General features: G+C 40.9%; 1 protein-coding gene across 6 annotated transcripts; it reads right to left on the reverse strand.

Moving 5' to 3' along the window:
- golga2 (golgin A2) lies at positions 1 to 23,165 on the reverse strand. Of its 6 annotated transcripts, XM_074618490.1 has the most exons (28): positions 23,031 to 23,165; positions 19,971 to 20,141; positions 18,013 to 18,081; positions 16,830 to 16,982; positions 16,463 to 16,509; positions 16,033 to 16,096; positions 15,061 to 15,117; positions 14,190 to 14,270; positions 13,704 to 13,742; positions 13,525 to 13,587; positions 12,789 to 12,882; positions 12,582 to 12,688; positions 11,719 to 11,777; positions 11,371 to 11,512; positions 11,049 to 11,138; positions 10,644 to 10,751; positions 10,411 to 10,498; positions 8,819 to 8,961; positions 8,456 to 8,674; positions 8,045 to 8,158; positions 7,603 to 7,827; positions 7,185 to 7,284; positions 6,486 to 6,577; positions 5,881 to 6,202; positions 5,617 to 5,778; positions 5,396 to 5,502; positions 5,088 to 5,277; positions 1 to 3,640 (listed from the first exon to the last, which is right to left on the reverse strand). In XM_074618490.1, exons 1-28 carry the CDS (start codon positions 23,076 to 23,078, stop codon positions 3,378 to 3,380), a joined length of 3,417 nt encoding a protein of 1,138 aa, XP_074474591.1. In that variant the 5' UTR covers positions 23,079 to 23,165; the 3' UTR covers positions 1 to 3,377. The 6 variants fall into 6 exon arrangements, with proteins under 6 accessions (XP_074474591.1, XP_074474592.1, XP_074474595.1 ...); XM_074618491.1 differs by lacking the exon at positions 18,013 to 18,081; XM_074618494.1 differs by lacking the exon at positions 16,830 to 16,982.
- Between the last annotated feature and the right edge of the window lie 1,216 nt (positions 23,166 to 24,381).

Consider the following 24,381-nt stretch of genomic DNA (forward strand, 5'->3'; position numbering starts at 1 on the left):
TTCAAGTTGCTCAATCAGTTTTATTCAGGAGAAAGGGAGAAAATATTACTCAAGGAAAAAAACAAATCAGAAAGCTTCTGTCAGAAGCAGCCCTCGAACAAATCAGTCCTCTGAATGATCCTTCATTTCCATCCAACAGTCACTTCTATTTTACATTAAAACTGATTAGTTGAGATACTAACTTATTCCAAATAAATAGAATATTTCCTCTTCTTTTAAGTCAATCTGTATTAAATCACAGCCAGTCCGTAAACCGCCAACGCCTCGACTCTGAACTAAACTTTCACACACGGCCCGCACCGCCAGTAAACACGGCAGAGCAGCGTTTCCCCCCACACACCAGGCATAATGAATATACAATATGTTACACAGTTACAGTATATACACCACCTCCTTTACAGTAAAGACAATAAATGCTTTCTCATTGCTATTTGTTTCAATCACGCATAACATATTTAACAGTGAATTAGAGAGTGGGAAGTCATTTTATCCACATTTTGTTATTTTACAAGCCCCGAAACAACACTAAAAGGAGTTTTCTTGTATATTTACCTCTTGGTCTGACCAAAAAAACTAAATGAAGGGAAAAATAAAAATCATATTTTGTGGCATGTTTCAAAGGAAACCCAAAAGTGACAGAATGCTAAGAAGCGAGGAAAACTTTTAAATCAAGAATGATTAAATAAATGTACTCAAAAACCACTTGTTACTAACAAAGTGCTGTGGTTTACTGTAGATGCAGCGCTGTTTACTTTGCCTGTAAAAAAACACCAAGCACATATGGCCTCCACATATTACATTTTGCTTTCTAGAATAGGCTTAAAATACCAGAATTTGCACTAATGCGTTCTATAAATATCAAGTGTGCAATTCAATAACTGAACATAAATGTGTCAAGGTAAATACAACGGAGAGGATCTTAAAATCCAAAGACGTCCACATGAGAAGGTTAAAATACCTCCAAAAGTAGTAGCAGTGAGACCCTCATGTCTTTGCATATTAAAATCATGGAAAGACTCTTAAAAACCAGAGGCCTCTGCCATGATTTCATCTGAAATGGAAAAGAAATGAGCCGTAATAGCGTAGCTCTTGGTTATTAGTTGCAAAGGGAAAGAGCTCTACGGTGAAGATATCAATCAATCCCCCAATCTACATTTGTGAATATGAGCATCTCTCCGTTAAAGCTAGAAACCTGCGATGTCTTTAAGAAAAAGGTATGAAGTTGGTCCCAATTAGAGCTGCAACGATGAATCGATTAGTTGTCAACTATTAAATTAATCGCAAACTATTTTGATGATAATCGGTTTGAGTCATTTTTAAGAAAAAAAGGCAAAATTCTCAGCTTCTTAAATGTGAATATTTTCTGGTTTCTTTCCTCCTCTATGACAGTAAACTGAATATCTTTGAGTTGTGGCCAAAACAAGACATTTGAGGACGTCATCTTGGGCTTTGGGAAACACTGATTGACATTTTATAGACAACTAATCGATTAATCAAGAAAATAATGGTTAGTTGCAGCCCTAGCCCCGATGTTGGGATCTTACCTAATTTCTTGTTTCCGATGCCTAAAGGAGATTTACTCAAGTGTTGCCAAAACAAGAGTTACAAAATACGAAAATAACAAATTTGACTAGTTTTGGAAAGAGTTGTTCATTTTCTCAAATTCGGATTGGTCCCACACCTTTGGGAATAACATCACGACCTCCTGTGAGCAATCTCATCAATGTCACCTTCTATTCATATTTACAATTCATCCTCCGAGTGCGACGCCGCGCACACACACACCAACGCACTTTCAATTAAACTCATTCGCTTCAACTGGAACCCTCAGCTTAAGAGTGTGGCTTCATAGGATCCCCCCTTTTTTCCCTCCACAGATATTATTATTAAGCCAGCTTAGAGGCTCCGTGGTAGAAACGCCACTGTCCAACCAGCCGCAGAGGACAGAGCCCAATGAGAAGCTTTGTACAGTTTTAGTGCAATCATACTTATATCATCTGATAGAACTCTACAAAAAAAAAGTACAACAGATGCAACTTCCGCTGAAGAGGAAACACACACACACACGCACACACACACACACACACTCACACAGTCCAGTTGTAAAGGATGTGCATTAACTCATCTTTGATATGTGGAGCTATAAGCAAACGTAACAGAAAAGAACGGGCTCATATCAATAGTGTCGGTTTGTTGAGAAACTTAAAGACCCCATAAAATTGAAGTTCAAATGCCTCAGAGAAGAAAGATGAATTACAAGTGCAGATGGAGATTTTCACACCATACTTCCTGTAACTCCTTCCAGTCATTGCACCTTAGTATCTATCCCGCTAATGACCAAGAGAAAGAAGAACTTGCAGAAAACAATAATGTGGAAAACAGCCCGAAGCTCTGTTATTTATCTGAATTACCCTCTGAAAATAATGCCTTAATACCTTTCTGACTACAATGTGTTTTTTCTTCATGGGGTCTTTAAATTGCATCTATCCCCTCGATGACTTCAGAAAACACCTTTTCATAACGGCGGTGACTTCTCTCAGTCCAACAGGATGTTTGACATCACGACACAAACATACATTAACATTTCGCACTGTACAAACATAAGACGTGTTTTCAGTGTTTGGAGGAAAAAGACAAAAAAAGGTAGGTCGTTTTAGGAACAGTACCAAATAATCTGCGACACCTGCCTCTGCATCTTCCTGAAACCTCACTCATGTAACTAGCGAGCTCTCGACTTTGAAACAGAACAGCGCCTAACAGCTCAAAAGCGATCACGTGCACTCAGTTTTTCTCTCTTGCATCTCACTCTGCATCTCTTCACCATCATCAGTTCTCCTCACATTACACAAACATACGGGTAAAGATTTCGGGTTGTTACATTCAAAGTGATGCTCTTTTTGGCATTTTGTACAGTGGATTGTGTAAAACTGAGATTTGCACTAAAGTTGCTGATAATTTTCCGACAGCTCTTTAAGTACTGTATCAGCAAGAGGACAGAAAATACGACCCCTTTATTGCACTTATGTGTAAAATGGGAAACGAGAGGGTGGGGGTGGTGATTAAAAATGGTGGTATGGAGAATAATGAGTATCTCTCTGGGAAGAGCATCGGAGACAAAAAAAAAACATAAAAACAACAAATGGAAAATACTCTCTTTTTAACCATGCACATATTAGTGCCAACACACAGAGAGGGGGTATTTTAATGTAACTGGGTCATCTGGGACCAGTATTACCGGGTGCCATATTTCTTGAGAAGTGTTTGTGAATATGATCAACAAGCTACAAACATACTGTGGTGTTTAATATTCCCCAGACTTCAAGACATGTCCAATATCTCATACACACACACACACCCACGCCAGCCTCCGTCACACCTCACACCACCAGGATCTTGACTTCGTCCTGTTCGTCAGGCCGGTAGAAGAAGGGGATGCAGGGGTTCTCCCCGAGGAAGGGGGGTGATCGTAGTGATCCCTGGGGGTTCTGGATCTCCTGGAGCAGCTGCATGATCTGCTGGGCTGTGCCGTCCTCTTTGGGCCCCAACAACCTGGAGTCGGTCTGGGCTGACCAGCTCGACTGGGGCGAGGGGGCTTCCAAGCTTGTTGTGGGCTCTGACAGAGGAATGATCTCCATGGCTTCTGCAGCAGAGAGAGAGAGAAAGAGCAGCATGGGGAAGTTATATTCAATATAAAAAAGACATGCTTTAAAGACTTGTATTCTTAATTCATAAACTGCAATTATCGGACTGCGGACTTTAGTTTGTGAGGTGAAATCCAGTGTGACTGCAGATTTAAAGCCGTTTCTCACCAGTGCGATGTGAAAATGCGGTGCGGGAATTTTCCGAATTGACAACCATGCAAACCGGTTCTGGTGCGAATTATCTGCGTTGCCGTGTTCCATTTTCACAATGAGGCCCAATGAGTTTCCTCTTAAATAGTGCCGTGTCCACTCCACACAACAAAAACCTAGCCAGGCAGAGAAGGTCTAAGGGCCTAACGTTAACAAATGTGATGCTAACGCTAACTGTTGTGGCTAGCCTCGTTCTGTGACCGACATATGACGTTAGCAAGTGCGTATCAGCTACATTATGATCATCATTGTATCCCAGCTGCTGGGCGATCTCAAGCCGTATATTGTTTTTTATTTAGTTGTTGAGGTAGTAGTGTTTGTCCTACATTATTGGGTGTTGAGAAAGGGATGGCCCGTTGTTATTCTGACACACCAATAGTCCCAAAAATTTCCCATAGGACAGATATTTCAAACAATATTTTTTATCAGTCGGAACAAAGGATTTCATTGGTCAAACATATATTTCCGCAGGCGGAGATCTGCTGAAGTTGAAGTCCATCTGAATATTTTTTCCCCCACAAGAATGTTCCCAAAGGGTGTACAAGCATTCATAAGAACCACAAAATCTGTTTTTATAAATTTCTGTGCAAATTTTTCAGATGAAAATTCGTGCTTGGTGTGAAACGGCCTTTACACCGACTGTCTATGACATTATCCTGATTAAGGTAAACGCTGCTGTCTGATGTCCATGTAAATGTGGTCAATGGAGAAAAATAAGGACAGCTCAACCTGTTTGGTACATGATGCCTGAGAGGGGACATACCTAACCCCCCCCCCAACCATCCTCTGGACACAGAGATCGGTGTGTCATTGTTTCAATCAAGATGTCATTTTGATCAAGATGTTTTGGCTTCACTTTTGGGGAGCTGTCATGCACCTGCAGCAGGAATCTGCGAAAAACTTTCCTGAATGTCGCGGCTTCAGTCCAGAGCAGAAGAGTAATATACTGTATATTACTTGTTTTGCCCATCTGGTCTCTGAAAATGCACTGAATTCAGGTGAAGAAGAACCAAATCTTAAGTCTTATTCTGATGCAAATATTTGTTAATTAGCAGGAATGTAACACAAAGTGAAAGTGAAATCAGTGCTCTGCTGATATACAAAGTGCTATATAAATATTTGGCCCCTAAAACGTAATAAAGAATCGTGATCTCAACACTGATCAAAACAGTCGTGATTACCATTTTGGCCATAATCGTGCAGCCATAATTATACAGTAGTATTGGTTGTGCCTACCTGCTCCACCAACAGCATTAAGCTGCGTGTGTGCGTGTGCTTGGTGCTCTTGGTGGCTGTGATCCTCCCCAACAGGAAGCAGGTCTGGGTTCACTGTGCCGCCGCCTACGGCTCCGGTGTAGCGGCTGTACCAGTCGTTCCTCTCCGCCACTAGCCTCATCACCAGGTCCTGCAGCTCTGCCAGTTTTGCCTGATGGACATCAAGAAGACAGAAAATTGAGCAAAAACATGCATCATGACTAACATCTTATAAAACTACGATGGACTGCCTTGATCATTGATCATTTCAAAACAAAAGGTTGCTATACTTTCATCTCCTCCTTGTCCTGGGCCAGCATGCTGATGTACTGCTCCTTCTCCTGGTGTTTCTGCTTCATGATGGCCCGCTGACTCTGGTACAGGGCTATGTACTCCCCTGGAGAGACAGACAGAGAACGTGGTAACAGAAATTAGTATGGGGATGAAGAGTTTAAGTATCAAACTCCAAAACTCATTTGTAAACAAGAACAAAAACATCCTGCTGTCTAACCTATAGTGTCGGTCTCTCCAGACAGCTGGATGCAGCGGTGCTCCAGCTCCTCCACCCTCTCCTTCAGGTCAGCTTTCTCTCTCATGTGGGAGGAGAAACGATGCTGAAGCTTCTCCATGGCAGATTGCAGGGCCTGATGAACCTCCACCGGCACTCCTCCTTCTGGGAAGAGGATAGTAACGTATATTAATAAGAACATCGTCACTTTTCATCTTAAAAACATTTGCACGCTAGCACACAAACAAACCTTCCCGTCTTCCTCACCTGAATGCTCATGACTGTGTTCACAGTGACTGTGTTGGCCCTGAGTGTGATCGTGATCGTGATCGTGATCGTGATCGTGATCATGATCGTGATCGTGCTCGTGATCATGATCATGATCGTGCTCGTGATCATGATCGTGATCATGTTCGTGACGATGATGGTCATGAACATGTGAGTGGCTGTGGTGTTGGTGCTCGAGGCTGAGGGCCACAGCGGCCTGGTGTCGGGCCGCCATGTGGAGCCTGTGCTCCTCCTGCAGTTGCCCTCTGGCCTCGTCCCTCTCCGCCTCCACCTGAGCCAAAGCTCCACGGATAAACTCCTCCTGCAGGGGGAGAGAAGGTGGTGAGGATGATGGGAGGGAGCTGAGGAAACTTTCGTCTCATACAGTATATATATAAATTATAAATCAATCTCACATCATTGAGGTTTCCACGTCATTTTTTTCAGCATCAAAATAAAAAATAAAACATTCAAACTGGCGTAGTCTGTCAACTTCAATTGATTTAGGCTTTCAAAATGTGTAACAAAGCAAAGCAAAATGACAAATCCTCAAAGCATGTCTGCACAAGTAGTTTTTGGGGAAGAACATTCATCCCTCTCCTCACCATCTCTTTCTGGCTTTCAAAGTCTTCTGGTATAACTAAGGAGGAGGACATCTCTGGGCTCTCTTGCAGGGACTGGCTCTCCACTCCATCGCCTAGGTGACAAATTAAAACTATTAATAGACTTTAACAGATATTCTTTAAGTCGGTGGACTTAGACACAACACTCATTCCCCATAGGTGATGCAAGACTACTTTCCTTGCCTGTAGGTGACACAGGTTAAGGTCTTTGCACGCCAAGTCTACATTTTTCGAATGCGTTTTTTAAATCCATCATCCGATAAAAAACGTTACGCACAGAAACCTCGCACACAGAGTTTGATGCGTTTTAGTATTCTATTCGTTGCGAAAATTTGCAATACAAAACAAAACTGAATTAATTACGTGGGTGCAATGGATAGCGCTAGTCCAAAACAGAGCTAATGAATGAATGATTGTTTAGCTGCCTAGAGCTCAATCACTGCTGACTAATCGTTCCTACATTATTTGTTTTGAAACCTCTCTGATTCCAAGCTGTTCTGCAATCACCTCCCACCGTCTACTTTTAAAATTCTGCATCTCTGTATTCTTTTATTTCTTTATCGTAAAGTGCTTTGTGCTGGGATGCAAAAAAACACTAAGAAAATCAAACCTGTTCCGAAAACTTTAATGATGGAGGCAAGGAACTTAAGTACCAACATACCAGTAACAGACAAATCTTACCTTGGTCTCTGGATGACGAGGCAAGAACTGAGCTGTTGAGCAGCTCCTTCACCTCGGTCTTCAGCATCTCGTTGTCTTTGACTAACACTTCCAAATGCTCCTGTAGGGGGAGACAGAGTGAAGGAAAATAATGAAGGAAAAAAGTTCATGTGCGTTTGAGGGTGTCAGAGTGATAAAGAAGGGACAGTGCCAGACAGTGAGGTTACACAGCACACTATCAATATACTGTGATGTAATATAATGAACTGACTCCAGACCCTTTAAAGCAGTCTCAACATATTCATATCAGTTGATGAAGAGCTTAAGTGCGTGATGTTCACTGCACATCATTAAAATATCCCAACAGACTGGTTTGCAATAAGTTTTTCATACATTGTCAATGTTCACGTGAAAATGGCCTTATTCCTGAAACACACACCTGCGCTTGCTTGAGCTGATTGTGACTGATCTCCAGCTGCACGCGGCCCTGGCTTTCATCGTGCTGCAGCCGGTCCATGAGCTGGATCTGCTGCAGGTACTGGTGGTGGATCTGCTCCCTCTCTGAGGCCAGGGCCTGGTAACCAGCAAAGTACTGCTGCAGCTGGGCCACCACCTGGTCTCTCTGCTCAATCAGACCCTGAGTGTCCTTATCTTTCAGTTCCAGCTGGAGAAAAGGAACGAAGAGGGAAATTAATACCAAGAGGAGGCATAAAACAATGATTTAATATCTTTCTAATGCACTATTATGTGTATGGCAGATAACAACTACTGGAAAAATGACTAAAAACATATGCGATTCCACAAGATATAGTGTAAGCATAGTGAAGACTGATGAAAATCCATCAGCAGACCTCCAATTGTGTGTTTTTGTGTGACCAGACCTGTTCTTTGCCATTGTGCAGGGCCTCTTGCAGTTCACCCATCCTACGAGCCAGCTCCTTTTTCACATGTTGCTCCGACTGGATGGCAGTGGTCAGCTCCATGTTCTCATTAGTCTGTACAAATGAAGGAGTAACAGGAATGTTGGCTTAAAGACAGCAGTCTCCCACCCTCTGAGCTAAAGCTTGCTATGAATGTACTTCCCTAATTTGTGAAAAGTTTGTGAACTTATTGTTACAGAGACATGAATCAAACCTTAGAACAACAACCAAATAACAAAGACGTGAAAGATAAATTCAGATCCAAAATACATGTTAGGACAGAGATAAAATAAATAAAGTATATAAATTAGAGCACTTTCAAAATGTGTCATTAAAAAAATGACAGATGGACAGCTAGATCTTCAGCCTCACCAATTTGACGAAACCGTTCTGTAGCTCAGCCAGCTGGTCCTTCAGTGAACGGTTCTGGGTGAGAGCACGGCTAATCGTGGCCTTGTCTGACTGAACATCCTCCAACATGCGCCGGCGGTCGTCCCCCTCCTGGACTTGGCTCTCCACCTGCCGCTCCATCTCCTCCAGACGCGTCTCCTGCTCCGAACACATGCGGCTCAGCTGCTTGTTGTCTCGCAGCTGGGGGAAATATTACGGAGGGATGATTATAGAAACTTCATACATAAGAATGTTATGGGCGAATGACCATGATAATATTCTATAGTTCAAGAAATTAACAAAACTTTAGCTAAAACAGGACTGCTCAAGCATGTGTCAGCGTACCTGTGCCTGATACTGTTCAGCGAGAGCGTCTTTCTCTTGATGTAGAGCGTTGAGGGCTTCCTGCAGAGCCACCTCGCTCTCTGAAGGCCCTGAGGACTGAGGCTCTGCATTATCCCGAGCTTCTCTCTCCTGGGACAACAACGCTGGAGAAGAAGATGAAGAAGAAAGACGACAGTTATCAGGTTTAATCATTTTGCTGCAGAGAAATACACCAGACTGTGGTAGCTGTGTCACCTCACCAGTGTGTTCCCAGTATTTAGAATGCTACAGGTCATATATACAAAAGCTTTTAAGATTACGCTGAAATAAATACTACAATAAACAAAAAATATGTGTTAAGTTTTCTAACTTTTAAACTACATGAATACTTGACAATAAATGTCAACTCCCACCAACATTAATATGCTATACTAATGGGGACAACAATTTCTGAAATTGGTCCAGTATTGAGGGAACACTTCAGATGGCAGCTGCGAAACAAGCTGCGAGGGCAAGTGAGCAGCGTCATTGTAATGTTACGTTCACTAAAAGTGCTTGTTTGCCACTGACAGGCTCAGATTGTTATTATAAGTGTCTGACAACATTATGGATGGAACCCTACAGAGAAATAAAACCTTTTTCTAACCTTTTGCCTGATCCGGTCTGCTTATTATTGTGTCCAAGTTCCACTCAAGGAGAAGTCTCGTTGTGAAATCTGAATATCCGTATACTCTGGCTCAAATGAATACGGGCGGCTATTGATTTCAAAGACCTCATCCACATGATCGAAACAATCTAAATATTCAGCCATGACATTGAAAATCTTTTAGATAACACTAAGCTACGCTTTCTGTACTCCGACACAACAAACTCTGCCCGGCTGGCACTCGCGTTTCCACCGCGGATTTATTCCACTATTCCACCGCTGTGTTCAGCAACACGTCACCTCGCCAGATTTCAGAATGGAGACTTCTCCTTGAGCAAGACTCTTTCCATAATGTCAGACACTTATAAAAACAATCAGAGCTTGTCATGGCAAAAACAAGCACTTTTAGTGGACGTAAATGAAAGTGCCAGCTTGCCCCAATAGCACCATAATGCAGCCCCTGAGCAGCTGCATTCTACAGCGCTCTCCCTCAATACTGGACCAATTTCAGAAATTGTTGTCCCGTTTAGTCAGTTAGACACAAAAACATGAGAAAATAGGGTTGAAAAAAAGGTTGAAAAATGTAAGCCTTTAATTCTACTATGGAGGGAAAAAAGACCGAAGCACACTGATTGATTTACAGCCTTTAAGAGACATATTTGGGGAGTAATTAACATTTCGATGCTAGTTAACAATAGTGTCAAACATAAGTTTCTATGCACTATTATCGCAGCACACCCGCGTGCTCCAGTCTTCTTTCCCTCTTAAGTTTGCTCTCCTTGATCCCAGAAGCACCTTATCAGCTGAACATTACTGGAAGATAAGGGCAGCCCATTCCGTTAATCCTACTACAGTCAGGCAATCGGACAGCTTATTTACCAGAGGTAAATAGGCACCTCAAAGAAGGAGCTGAAGAAAAGCCAGGAAAAAGGAAAAGCACTAGATGAGGGCGGTGTGAACCTCTTACCTGCAGCATGTTTCAGCTCTGTGATGCTGGCTTCCAGTTCTTGGACTCGGCTGATGTTTCTGTCCCTCTCCTCTGCAACCAAAGACACCTGCACAGACACAGAAAAGATCAATTCAATTAGACATTTTCTTAACACTAAAAAAAAAACAACAACAACAAAGAACACACAGATTTCTTAATTTCTAAAGCTATAGTCAACCATAGGTCTATGCTGATGCTACCGTGTAGTTTACCTGTGTTAGCAGCTGTTCGGTTTTGTCCTTCCATACACGGCCCTCCTCCTGGATCTGCTCTGCATAGCTGTCCCTTTCTCTCTGCAGCTGGCCCATCGACTCCATCAGCTACAACAACGTCAAAAACATAAAGAGGAAAATGGTGTTTACAAAACGAGATTTTCTGATCATAAGAGATAAACAGGCAGGAGTTTAGGCATACATTTCATAGTAGTCCTGGTTGGTTCATTTTTAAATCATAAAAAAGGTTAATTTGCAACTTGTATGTATCAAATAATAAAATAGGATTTGATGCAAATGCGAACAGGAAAGTTACGATGAGTGTGGCTGAGGTCTATGTTTGAAAATGAATATCCACAGACAGGCACTAGTATGACACACAGAGAAAGGCTCTTGTACACAGACCTGGTGATTGTGTGCCTCCAGCTGCTGCTTCTCTCCCAGCAGTAACTGGACCTGCTGGTTGGCACTAGTGGGATCTGACTGAGTGGAGCACTGGAGAAAAATGAAAACCACAAATATTGGTGTGAAATGCAGGTAATACATGAAAAACATCACTTCTGGCTGCATTGTGGGAAAACATTTAGGGCTCTAGATTGAAACTAATCCCAAACATTGGGTTTTTGTCGTAGATTGGCTGCAGAGTTGATCCAACACTTCCATTATTGTCAATGGGGGAGATCAGTATATATATGTGTATGTACTGTAAAATGTTGTCTTAATGCACCTGTTGCAACATGAGGTCAGCCATCTCGAGTCTCTTGTGTAGATCTTCTACCTCCAGCCTCATTGCTCCTCTCTCCTTCGTACTCAGCTTTATGTGCTCCGACAGCTCTGAACTCTGCTGCTTCGACTCCTCACTCAAATTGCTGCGAACACAAACGCAGAGATTGTTCATCTAATCCGCCATAGTTAACAGGACCTGGTAGATTTGCTCATGCCTTCTGTTGCGTTGCATACAATCTGATGGACTCTAAATGCCATTATCAATGTCAAAGCGATTCTTAGCAAATCTTCTGCTGTAGAAATGTTATGAAATACTGTATATATCCGTGTGTATGCCAGGGTGACTTACGTTAGTCTAAACACTTCTAGCCTCAGGCTGTCTCTCTCCTTTTCAAACTCTTTGTTGTGCTGGAGACAGAAAGGAACACATTTATTAAAAATAACAAACACACATAACAATTGAAATGTAGAATGGAGGTACAGTAGGGATGTCACGAAAACCGGCACTTTGGTACCAAGTTGATTCTGAAAAGCCAAAAGCCAAAATTCTGAAAATGTGACTACTCGTTTTTCTACAGTACCACATGAACCGTGGGTATCAGGGATCAGGGCTCGAGACTAATGGTATCCCGTCATCCCGGGGATCATAGAACATTTCCGTTAATGCTTCATTGTGAACAACAAATCTGTGTTGAAATCGGCAGGAGGAAAGTAACGTTAGCTGTTAGCAGCCGGTGGGCAGCGCAGTCCTGCTTGGCTAAATAACGGAGCTAACAGTTAACATTAACGGAGGTTGCATTGAGTGACATTATGATGCATTCAAGCTCTATTCAGTAAAAAAAATTGTATTGGGTGAAGGTAAGTTATAATGTTATCATGATATGTACAAATGTAATCTTGTCAAATTTAGTTTTTGGTGAGAAACTTGAGGCGGATCATCAGGGATTAATAATGAATTTGCAAAAAAAACAGCATGCAAACAGTAATAAAGGAGCGTATGTTGAAGTACATGGGATTTATTGTTTTGTTTTTATCGTGGTATCAACTACTAAATTTCTGGTATTGTGACATCCCTGAGGTACAGTATATGCTTTTGTGTGTGGCTGCCTATCTGTTTTACAAGCATGCAGCATGCATATGTTATATATTGCATTTCCATTACACTTTTCTCAGTGAACACTGTTTAGGCTTGACTACTAGGATGTTTGTTACCTTTTCAAACTGTTTCTGCTGTGTTGAGACAGAGGAGAGAGTTCTCTCCAACTCCGACACTCTCTGCTTTGTCGCCTGCAGACGGTTATTCAACTCCTCTGCCTCACCTACACACACACACACAGAGACACACAAACAAACTGTTAACTGAGATCTTGCCAAGATGAAACATTTTCATTCAAGTGAACGTTCGGCTGACACACACACCTGCTTTCTGCCGTGCAGCCTGTTGTGTGTATTGTAGTGCTGTTTGTAGCTCTGATTTCTCCGATACCAGTATACCAATGGTCTGGATGTGAACCTTGGGAGAGGACAGACAAACAAAGCTATTCGTGAGACTAGACAATGTCAACTAATTTTACATTAAGGGATAGTTTGGGTGTTTTGAAGTGTGGTTGTATGAGGTACATATCCATAGTCAGCCCTTTCCAATGGGGAACTGAAGCTGTTGTATCCATCTATGCTCTTGCCAAAGCCACCAAAGTCCATTAAAAAAAAACTGTAATTTTACCGCAACCAGCAACTTGGTTCTGCGAGTTAAAATGACAGTTTTTGTCAATTGACTATGGATAAGTACCTCATACAACCCCACATCAAAACACGGAATTATCCCTTTAAGCCCCTCATTAAATCACAACATAAATTAAATACAACTCTTTACAGTGGAATTACGCTCAGTGCTTCAGCCTTGCTACACAGAGTACATCATATTCTTGTGAGGGTGAGCAGTCAGGGAGGGGAGTGTTGGGTTAGGGTGTCACATTTCTATCTCTTTTTATATCAGGGTGACGCAGTGGACTCTGACATTATACACTGATACATTACATGGCAGTACAACAAGGCTTTTTACCATTTTCTTTTCTGCTATGACACAGCTTCAGAACTTTTAAAAAATGCACCATCAGGACAAATTCAATGCATTTGTTTGGGTAAGAGAAGTTACCTGTAATTGCTCCCGCATGGCTCCCTGCTCTTTTGAATATCTCTGCTCGTATTCTTTTCGCTCCTGAGGGAAGAGAAATACCAAAGCTCATGAATGACCAGGAAGGAAGTGAAAATTCAGCAGACTGGAAAAATTAAGACAGGAATGAACAGACAAAGAGAAAAAAAAAAACTGTTTACCTTTTGTAGCTGATCGGAGAGCCCCTGAGATTGCTGAACCTGCAAGACCAACAGGATATGATATATGTAAGTATACATATTATAAGTATAAGTTTGTAATTCTAGCCCTATAAAACAACCATAATTCTTGCACAAAAGCCCTCATCTGCATGCCAGACAGGACAGGGATAGCACAAAGTACTGAAATAATGAATCTGTTATGTTAACCTTTTAGGTATATTTGAAGCTTTGAGTTTATTGCTGTTAGTGTGCTTCAATTAGGCATCTACAGTACAATTGTGCACCCAAATTGCTCCTTATGCAGTGTTACACTTTGTAGAAATGCATTTTAGTCAACCAAAGTAAAAGATAAATAAATAACATGAAAACCATGCATGGCTTGTTCAAGTGTGTGATGACATGCAGAATGCAAACAGTACATGCACTGATGTGGTGCTCCAATCACACAAACGTGCACACACATACGCACACAAAACAGCTTCTTACCAGCTGGTCTAGCTTGGTAGTAAGCTGAGAGTTTGTTAGGTTGCTGGACTCCAGGGCGGCTGCCAGCTCCTGGTTCCGACCCTATCACGTGCACACATGCATCCGGGAAAGGAGGGGAAAAAAATAAAAAGACGAGAGGGATAAGGTGCAGTGGCAAAAGTCAAACAAAGAATCTAATGTGAATTATTAACATGGAGGCAAACAATAGCACCTCTACAAGTGGTGCAAGAATGCGTTTTTCAATAATGAGACGTGAATCAAATAATTAAAATGTACCATTAAATTCATGATGGTTGTTTTCGGTAACAGTGCGTTTCTGTACTTTTTCAATAGTCCTCACCAGAGAGACCACTTAACACTTATAAACTGCCATTATTCTTGGGAATCCTACTTAATTAGCAAATTGTTGCTTTGTGATATATCCTTCTTTTTCAGCCATCTAATCTGCCAAACATTAACATGTCAATCACCCATCAATCCAGCTGGACATTCATTCATTAATTCATGTCCTTTTCAGTAAATTAACAACCAACTACCTGAAATGTTGTAGGATGCAATTATGACACGTTTTAAAAACACCTCCACTGTTAGCTTGCACTGCCGCATCACGTTATGTTAATTAAACATTTAACTACACAAAGCCATAAAGGTCGCCCTCACACAAAGTGTCACAGTGACTTTTGGGTAGATTACAGTGCCAGTGATGCAAACATCAGGCTTACCATCTTAAAACAGCTGGCTAGCAAGTATACTATCCTATAACAAATAATAAAAAGCTGCCAGAGAAAAGCTATTCTGGGCACAGTATGTGTTGATACTGAACTGAGTGACATCATTTCAGTTCATAGAAAATATTAGATGTCTATCTTACCTCCAGCTCTCTCTCTCCAACAGGCGGACTGTCCCCATTCACATAGGCAGAAGATGACTGAAATGACACAGACAAGCATATTAATGCACGTCCAACACAGAAAATGAATCATGTGTCAAGTTTATAGACAAACCCTATGGGTCATTTCAAAAAAATAAATCTATAACACTGTTTCTGTAGACATTCATAAGAAGAATTATGAATGTGCTTGAATGAAAAATGACCCGTCTCTGAGATGTAATTTAACATACTGGATGCATTGCAGATGGGCAATCTGTTTAGTCAGCAGTGGTGGTAACATCTGTATTTCACCTCCATGTAGGGCAACAATACCTTAACAGATTTTCTTGAGTATAATATTAAAAACAGTGTGCTTACTATACAAAGTACACACATACATGGAACTTCACTCTGGTTTTATGCAGCTCTCTCAATGTATTTACACAGAAATAGAAACAACAGCTAGGGACAAGGACAACAAAGCTGGACAAATAAAGGTGAGGAATGGACAGGACTGTTATGTCCACATGTAGTGAAAAAATAGGTGTATATATAAGTATTATAAGAATATAATATATATATATATATATATATATATAAATAAAGCGCCAATGACCAACAATAACATAACAGAGTGATGTTGAGCAGATAAAAGGTCACTGTTACAAGAAGACAACAAGCACATTTTGTTAGTTGCTGCCAACAGTGCTTAACTATTCCAAGTTCAGGGGAAATACAAACTGGTGCACCGGTTGATGCTGTCAGTGTGCTTGAGGCCATTGGGAACAACTGGCAAATCTGAAAATGCTTCCAGTGCATTCCTGCCAAGAATAGATGCAACACACACCCTGGCTGAAAGTGCACAGGGTGGTGGTGGTGTTTTATTGTTAAAAGCCTAACACTGTGTGACAAAGAAATGCGTGTGTGTGTGTGAGAGAGAGAGACAGGATGACACTGACGGTAGAAACGTACCTCAGAGACCAGGCCGTTCAGTTGTTGTGAGAGCTGTCGCAGGCTCTCTGTGGAAGACAGTGGTCTGCAGGATAACAGACATAAATAATCAATCACACACATTAACCATACATGTAATTTACTATGTTGCGTCAGTAATCAATGGCTAGAGGAGCAGGATATATTGGAGCCACAGCGGTATTGCTTATCATAGCTAATTTATGACAAAGTGCTATGTTAAAGTAGTCTCTAAGGTGCAGCACAAATATGAAATGTGCTGATGATGGATTGACTTCATAGAGCAAGCTGTTTCTATTGCTTTTCCTGTTATGAAGACAATATTTACAGTCCAGCCATGTCTATTAATAAGCAACCTCTGATCTGTGTATGGTGCGTGTTTCCATAAAAGGATACAAGGGTGTCAAGGGCAGTTAGGAATCAGGTAACCCACCTATTTTCTTCTGTTAAACTCTCATTGCCGTTGGTATCGGGATAGTCCTGCAGAAAGAGAGTAAGATCGAAAGAGGAAGAGAGAGACAAACAGGGTGAGTGAAAACACAGAAAATACAGTGAGAACATTTCATAATAACAATTTGCATGATGACAATGCACATTATGCACATCACAACCAAACAAAGCACAGGATCTGTTTTCATCACAGACATAAATCAGTAAAAATGCAGCAACTGGCAATAGACTTCTTAGAGCCATTATGCTGAGGCATACAATCCTAGATGTGAAGGACATACAGGAGTAAGAATGACAAGACATGGTATGATTTGAGAAACGGGGAATGACAGAAAGAGAGAGACACACACCTGCAGGTCAGTGTTGTGACCGACAGACTCAGGGTTAGTAGCAGTGTTAGCGCTAGCGAGGTTAGACACAGGTGAGCCGTGACCAGGCTCGCCCTTTGGGTCCTCCGGCAGCTGGGGGACCGAAGACCCGATGGCCTCCACGTCAGCAAAGGTCTGAGGTGACACATAACACACAAAAAATGCACACACTGGTTTAATGCCAAGAAAAAGAGCAGTTATGATGAAAGAGCAACAAAAAGACCAAACTGTATATGCTTTTATATGCATGTTAGTTCAGTTGACTCAATTATGTCATTTATAGACAAATGCATGATAGTCCACAGTCTAAGAGGACATACAAATGTAATAAGAATATGGAGGGACTTTGTTGGTATCTATTTTTGTGGTAAATAGCTTACAGAGCACATTAATGCAGGCTCTGTTACTTATGGTGATAGCTGTAGCAAGAAAGCTGTTACGCTGCTGGCCCCATTTTTCCCACCACTGCTACACATTGGCACTCTGTGAAACATTAGTGGAATGAAAGCTCTGAAAGAACTCACACTAGGCTGTATAAATGCCATGACTGAATTGATAGACTGACAAATAACCCTTCTTTGTTACACTTTCTCTGACTTCAAAGCAAAAGCAAGCAAGACATTTGTAATAATCTGTAATAACAAAATAACACTTTTAAGAGTGCATGTAAATCAGGCAGTGAAAAAAAACCAAATGAAAACATAGCGATAAGAACAGTTGAAAAGTGAAACACATCCATTTTTTGTTTTCCCAGATGCATGCCTGCATGATTCACCCAGACGCAGCTATCACATGCAACTACTGTGCAAACCTTGACCATGCACAATGAACTTCTACATAAGATGGTGAGCTCTAGGAGATCACCAACAACACTGGGATAAACTCAGAGAAATAACTGTGCACCCTCCACCATTAATGCACTCTCTTGACATGGATTCAACAGCACCAATACAAGAATTTGCACTCAAATTCATCCCGTTCTTTCTGGTCTGTGTGACAAAAAAGAATATGTGCACTTGACGTAAGAATGGGGAAGCAAGATACAATATTAAATACCGCATGAGGAGCAGCTATTTGCAGCAGAGGGATGCAGAGACAGAAACAAAAAAGAAAACAGGCAGGGCAGAAACAAAGAAAAAGAAAGGAAAGAGAGACAGAGGCTCACCTGACTGTTGCCATAAGGAGGTAGGACTACTCCATTGCTTTGACTAAGTGCTTTCAGAATACTGTCAAACTACAGGAAATAAGAAAGAAGGGTGGAAAATGAAAGAGATGTGAAAGGGGAGAAAGTGTCAAACAGGCAGAGAAGCAGCTGCTACGAGAAATCTTAAGGGAGGGTGTGTAAGGGTGTGTAATCATGAGAAACTGAGATAGTATGCCAGGTCCAACAAGTCAGCAAATACTGCCTGCATTTTTATGGAGCCTTTTTGTACCACTAATAATCAGAATAACCCTATCAGAATAAAATGACTCATGTAAACAACACAGAACAAGAGTGCAGGGGCGGCACAGCATTTCTCCAAATGTTGCCCTTGTGCATCAACCTTAGTGTTCGGTCTTGAGCAACCAAAATCAAACATGTTTGGGGGAAAAAACTGCATCAGAACAAGCAACGAGACTCAGCAGCAGAGTTGTGTCGGGCCCAGATTCCAATCAGGCTTAGGAAACTACTGACCGACACGGTCTGTGGAAAACTGACCTGAATGTCAGTCAGCCCCTGTGTGTGTGTGAAAGCTGTGTGCTGGAGTCACATGCCCAACTGTGTGTCCTCATCGGCAGGCACTCTCAATTTGCTTAAAAGAGTTTTAAAGCAGACCACACAGAAGTAGACTGTGCTTGATAGGTAAATGTTATAGTAGTGACAAGCAGCAAATAAGCAAATTAAGAGTGTCAATGAGCTATGACACAAACTAATATGCAAAACTGATGGTCAGTTGACAAAGAATAATTTCTCAAAATGCATACTTATCATAACAAATGTGTTACAGCTAAGACAAAAATCGAGTGTATGTGCACTGCTCTAATGGCCACTGTTATTGTCAGGGGATAATCTATTTCTGTCTCTCGTCCAGCGTCCTTCACGTTCTTAGATAAACATTATTTTCAGCTTGTCACCTGGCCAGAAAATGTGTCAATACTGCTAACTATATTGTTGGCACGATGTCTGTGTGTTTGATAGCAAGGAGGAAAGCATTTGCCAGCTTGATAGTAATTCAACCGTATCATTTTAAAGCGGCAAAATATTTTGTGATCAATAGCCAAGCAGGCCATTACAAATCATTACCACTTGGAGAAACCAAACAAAAAAGGACTTTGTCTACAAGCATGATGATCTCTTTTATCAGGTATATACTGCTCTGCCAGCCCACAGTTACTATAAAACTGTTCTTATTGAAATGTTGCAGATTGCATGTGCATAACATGTACATACACAAAACAATGAATGTTGTCTGCATATTATAAACAGTAGGGATGCACCGATTGCAAAATTCCGGGCCGATACCGATGATTAAAATAACAATTTGGCCGAAACCAATGTTTCTGTTTATTTTGTTTTTGCTGTTATCTATTCCCCTTTTGTACCAGGGAAAAAAAGACCTCTTCATTATAAAAACAAACAAACCCTGAGCTGTTTTAAAGTCATTAAGCATTAATTTACTCTGTCTTTAAATGAGCACAAATTCAATCATACAAATTGATGGTTACTGGTTACTGTTGTCGGAGACCGACCGCAAAGAAACAACACAACATTTAGCTGGTGCAAAATTGTTGCAACACAACAGATAAACATCAGCCTCTGTCATCTGTGAATTTCATCTTATTTGCCAATAGGCCGATGGCTGTCAACAAAGTGAATATCAGCCAAAACCGATGTTTGACCAATGAATCGGTGCATCCCTTATAAACAGTCATGCTTTCTAATGCTAGAACAGTGTTTAAAATACAAATAGGAAAAAAACTGTTCTGGAAATTAAAATCTATTTTACAAGATCACACTACCAGACATAACAAGGACACAGAAAGACTGTCAGCGAGCAGAAAGAGAAGTTGTTATTTGACCACCAAATGCAGAATGACATGCAGGCAAATAAATAGAAAGACCTTCCGCTCTGACTGACTTACATTGTCTGGAGAGTTTCTGTCCGTTGAAGATGCATTGTGTTGGCTCTGTCCCTTCACCTTCCTCTTCTTCTTGGCCCCTGCTCCACCACCTCCACCTCCTCCTCCTCCTCCTCCTCCACCCCTTTCTCCTCCCACACTAACAGGGGAGCTCTTCTGCTGGAACTCCTTCAGCTGAGCAGCACATAAGAAAAAGAGACAAAAGATGTGTAAGATGTGTAAGCAATTATTGACTGCCAGAAAGACTAAACTACACTTTATTTTGATTACTTCTTACAAATCCTGCAGTAGGCCTCTGTAATTGTCCCCAACCATCTACAGACATTGCTCAGCACAAGTAACCACTGGAGGGGCTTATTAAGCTAATTGATAAAGCTGCGATGTGAATCTGGTCTGAGATGAAGCAGGAATTGACTGCACCCATTCTGCTCCAAGCTACTCCAAAGATCCGGTTTCAAATGTAGACTGAATGTACGGCCTCACTGCCGACAAGTTCTTGACTGTCACTTTGACTTGGATTGTTTAAGATCACGTTGGTAACTTGCCAACAGCATCTCTTCTGATTCATTACATGTTTTAAATGGGGAATATCAACTTCTGCCCTCCAAGAGGCGATTCAGAGTCCCTACATTTAACCGCATCAGGCTAAAGAACGCTTTTCTCCATCAGTCCATCTTGTTGCTAAATAATAATTAATGGGCTGCTAAAGACATGTAAATCCAGAGGACAGATGGTCATTTTGTAATGGGTTATGTATGAATAATTGTGATGTGTTTTGTTTTTTGTCTGATGGATCTTACTTGTCTGTCTGTCTATGGTAACAGTATGTCTATTGTATGTGTACTTTTTCTCAAACTGAGCTGCCTATGGATGCTAAATGAATTTCAGTGCAAACTGACAATAAAGTTGTATCATATCATATCGTAACTTGTGGTAAACTATGGTCATCTATATGTAGTTCACCCAAGCGAAAGTAAACACTCTTCCCCCTTGTCTGTGTGGGTTTGGGCATGGGGGAGATTCATAATAAAGAACAATTAAATAAACTTATACCTACATACTGTATTTATTGGTCACATTTTGTTTTACAAAGTTAGGAGAGCAATATTTAAGTCAAGCCTGACGTTGCCTTACACATAAAAGAATGATCCCAGTCACTTCCACACAGTGAGGCACACACAGCTTATTAATTAAACACTGGTATCAGATCGGTACTGGATCGGTACTCGGTATTGGCCGATTGACCCAAAGCCCAGGTATCGAGACTGAAATAGTTGGATCGGTGCATCCCTATGAAACCGCTGAGATGAACGGAGTGAAAACTGTATCTTATTAGATAAAATAGATGTTGACAAACTGGATAATTTGCAGTTGAAAAAAGGTAATAAATCGCAATGTATCTTATCGCAAAACTCAGCATATCGCTAAATGTTTCATGTTTTAATCGCAATAAGATCGTGTAGTGACTTAAGTATCGTGATATTGTATTGTATCGTGGGGCCTCTGGTGAGTCCCACCCCCTAGTCATCAGGGTTATTTTCAGCTGGAATTTGGAGACAACAAATTTATAACAGAATGCCGGTGTTTGAGCCTGTTGACAGCTGTAATAATAATTAATGTGCTGCTAAAGACATGTGAATCCAGAGGACAGATGGTGATTTTATAATGGGTTATGTATGAATAATTGTGATGTGTTTTGTTTTTTGTCTGATGGATCTTACTTGTCTGTCTGTCTATGATAACAGTATGTCTATTGTATGTGTACTTTTTCTCAAACTGAGCTGCCTATGGATGCTAAATGAATTTCAGTGCAAACTGACAATAAGGTTGTATCGTACGGTATCGTATCGTATCGTAACTTGCTGTAAACTATGATCATCTATATGTAGTTTACCCAAGCGGAAGTAAACACTCTCCCCCTTGCCTAATAATTAATGTGCTGCTAAAGACATGTGAATCCAGAGGACAGATGGTCATTTTGTAATGCAGTTATGTATGAATAATTGTGTTTTTGTTTTTTGTCTGATGGGTCTTACTTGTCTGTCTGTCTATGGTAACAGTATGTCTATTGCATGTGTACTTTTTCTCAAATTGAGCTGCCTATGGATGCTAAATTAATTTCAGTGCAAACTGACAAAGTTGTATCGTATCATATCGTAACTTGTGGTAAACTATGGTCATCTATATGTAGTTCACCCAAGCGAAAGTAAACACTCTCCCCCTTTATCTGCGTGTGTTTTGGGCATGTTGCCTGTTGACAGCTGTCGTGGGGGACCAGAGGGAACAGTGGGGGAACTCCAGGAGCTGCCATGTCTAAAATACTGGGGTTGATCACTACAACTACTCATCTAGGAAGATTGTAGGGGCAGCAAGGAATGCTGACGAGTCATTTCCTGATAGCTAACATGTCAGAGCTGATAAGGCCATCTCTCTGACTGGCTAACACACCTAGCCTGATCACCCAGCAGGACAGAGAGGAGAGGTGTCAGCTGTCAAAACAGTCCCCGTCATCCCATCATGCTAACTGGGCTACAATGCTAGATCCGGGTTTGTTGACCATTCCCTTAGATACCTGATCCATCCTGCAGTTTAACCAGACAGCTGTGTAGCAGCACTCACACACACAGCACCAACTACTCATCAGTTAGCCTGCATGCTAACGTTAACTTGCCTAAGCTAGTTTGCTAATAACCACATTTAACGTTAGCTAGAGACACATAGACACAGCGAGTAAGTTAAGTTAATCACCGACTAATCATTGACTATAAACACTTATAAGAACTAAAAATAGCCCGCATAATCTGGGGAAAGTTAATGCAATCAAACAGAGGCCCTAAATGAAAGCACCGGTCTCTCCTGCGCACTGGAGCCCGGAGAGGAGCAACAGAGGCGGGGCGAGCGTCAGCGCAGAGGTCGGGCGACGTGTAATGACAACACCCACTGCTCCGGGAAGAAATGTATAACAAAACGGAAGAAAACACACAGGCAACGTAAAGCCACAGAGGAGAGACAGGACCAGCGCTTCCCGTGTTGTTTAGCAGGATTAGTTGTTAAATACTTTACCTTTTTCTTAGCTGCAGCGAGTTTTATCTGCCTGCTCTGGTCGGCCATAGTGCTGCTGCTGCTGCTCCGGTCAACGACGGACCGACCACGTCACCAGTCTGCCGTCTGCTGCTGTCTCTGCCGGTAGGGGGCGCAGGGCTCAGGCTGCCAGCCCATGTGTGATCCACATGATCCACACATTAGCTGGACGCTAACCCAACCTATTTATTGTTTTATAGCATTTTTATTTACAAATCCATGTTTCATTTATTGAGTTGATATGTCTTTATTATATTATATTATATTATATTATATTGTATTATATTATATTATATTATATTATATTATATTATATTATATTATATTATATATATTTCTTTTTTTTATTTAACCTTTATTTAACCAGGAGGTCCCTTGAGATTAAAATGTATTTTTCGAGGGAGACCTGGCGAAGATGGCACACCATTACAAAGTTACAACAATTATACAGTGGAGCATGTTAAAACAGACAAAAGACAACAGATACATAATACAAAATTCAGTTTAGGAATAGAAATTGCACTCTTCAGTTACACAGTTTTTTATCAGAGTTTTGAACTCTCCAAGGGAGACAAAATCATGAAGCTGTAGTGTGCTCTGAAGGTTATTCCATGATTAATATGATATTATATTATATTAATATATATATATATATATATATATATATATATATTACAATAACCTGATATTTTCAGGTGGAATTTCATTCATTCATTCATTTATTCATTCATTCATTCATTCATTCTCATTGTGCAATATCATTTTCCATTTGTGCAATTTTTTTAATAGTCTGTTTATTGTCAATAATGTATATACTGCTCCTATTTCACCTTCAAAAGACTCCTCAAAACCCACCTCTTCACCAAGGCCTATGGCCCCTAGCTTCTGTTACATTTGTTGTGTTTATTTATGTCTTTGTTAAGCGTCCTTGGGTTTCATGAAAGGCGCTATATAAATCCAAGCTATTATTATTATTATTATTATTATTATTATTTTGTATACTTCCTTCTATTTAAATGGTGCATATTTTGTTACACTTTGTTTAGCTCTTTTTTTTTACTGTGTTAGCTGATGCTTCTTGTTTTTTGCACTATCCTCTTTGCTGCTGTACACTGCAAATTTCCCCACTGCGGGACTAATAAAGGAATACCTTATTTTAGGAATATCTTATCTTATTATGAAATATGAGGTATCGGATACTGTCAACAATGTATACAACCAGGGAATGAAATTAGCACCTGCCACATGCCAAATAACAGGGTAAATGTTGGCTGTGGCAGGTCAAACTTTTAGGTCACCTGCCACCATGGCAGATAAGGTTTTCCTTATATTA

Source organism: Sebastes fasciatus, chromosome 19, assembly GCF_043250625.1.
Source record: "Sebastes fasciatus isolate fSebFas1 chromosome 19, fSebFas1.pri, whole genome shotgun sequence".
In the NCBI taxonomy this organism is placed as follows: Eukaryota; Metazoa; Chordata; class Actinopteri; order Perciformes; family Sebastidae; genus Sebastes; species Sebastes fasciatus.

What these genes read in the sequence shown, in the direction of transcription:
- golga2 (XM_074618490.1), bottom strand. Translation starts at nt 23,078, where the DNA reads ATGGCCGACCAGAGCAGGCAGATAAAACTCGCTGCAGCTAAGAAAAAG. An exon ending in GTCACAACACTGACCTGCAG is followed by an intron (nt 16,510 to 16,829) that starts GTGTGTGTCTCT and finishes CTCTTTCTGCAG; the next exon opens with GACTATCCCGATACCAACGG. An exon ending in CCGAACAGCTGCTAACACAG is followed by an intron (nt 10,499 to 10,643) that starts GTAAACTACACG and finishes GTGTCTGTGCAG; the next exon opens with GTGTCTTTGGTTGCAGAGGA.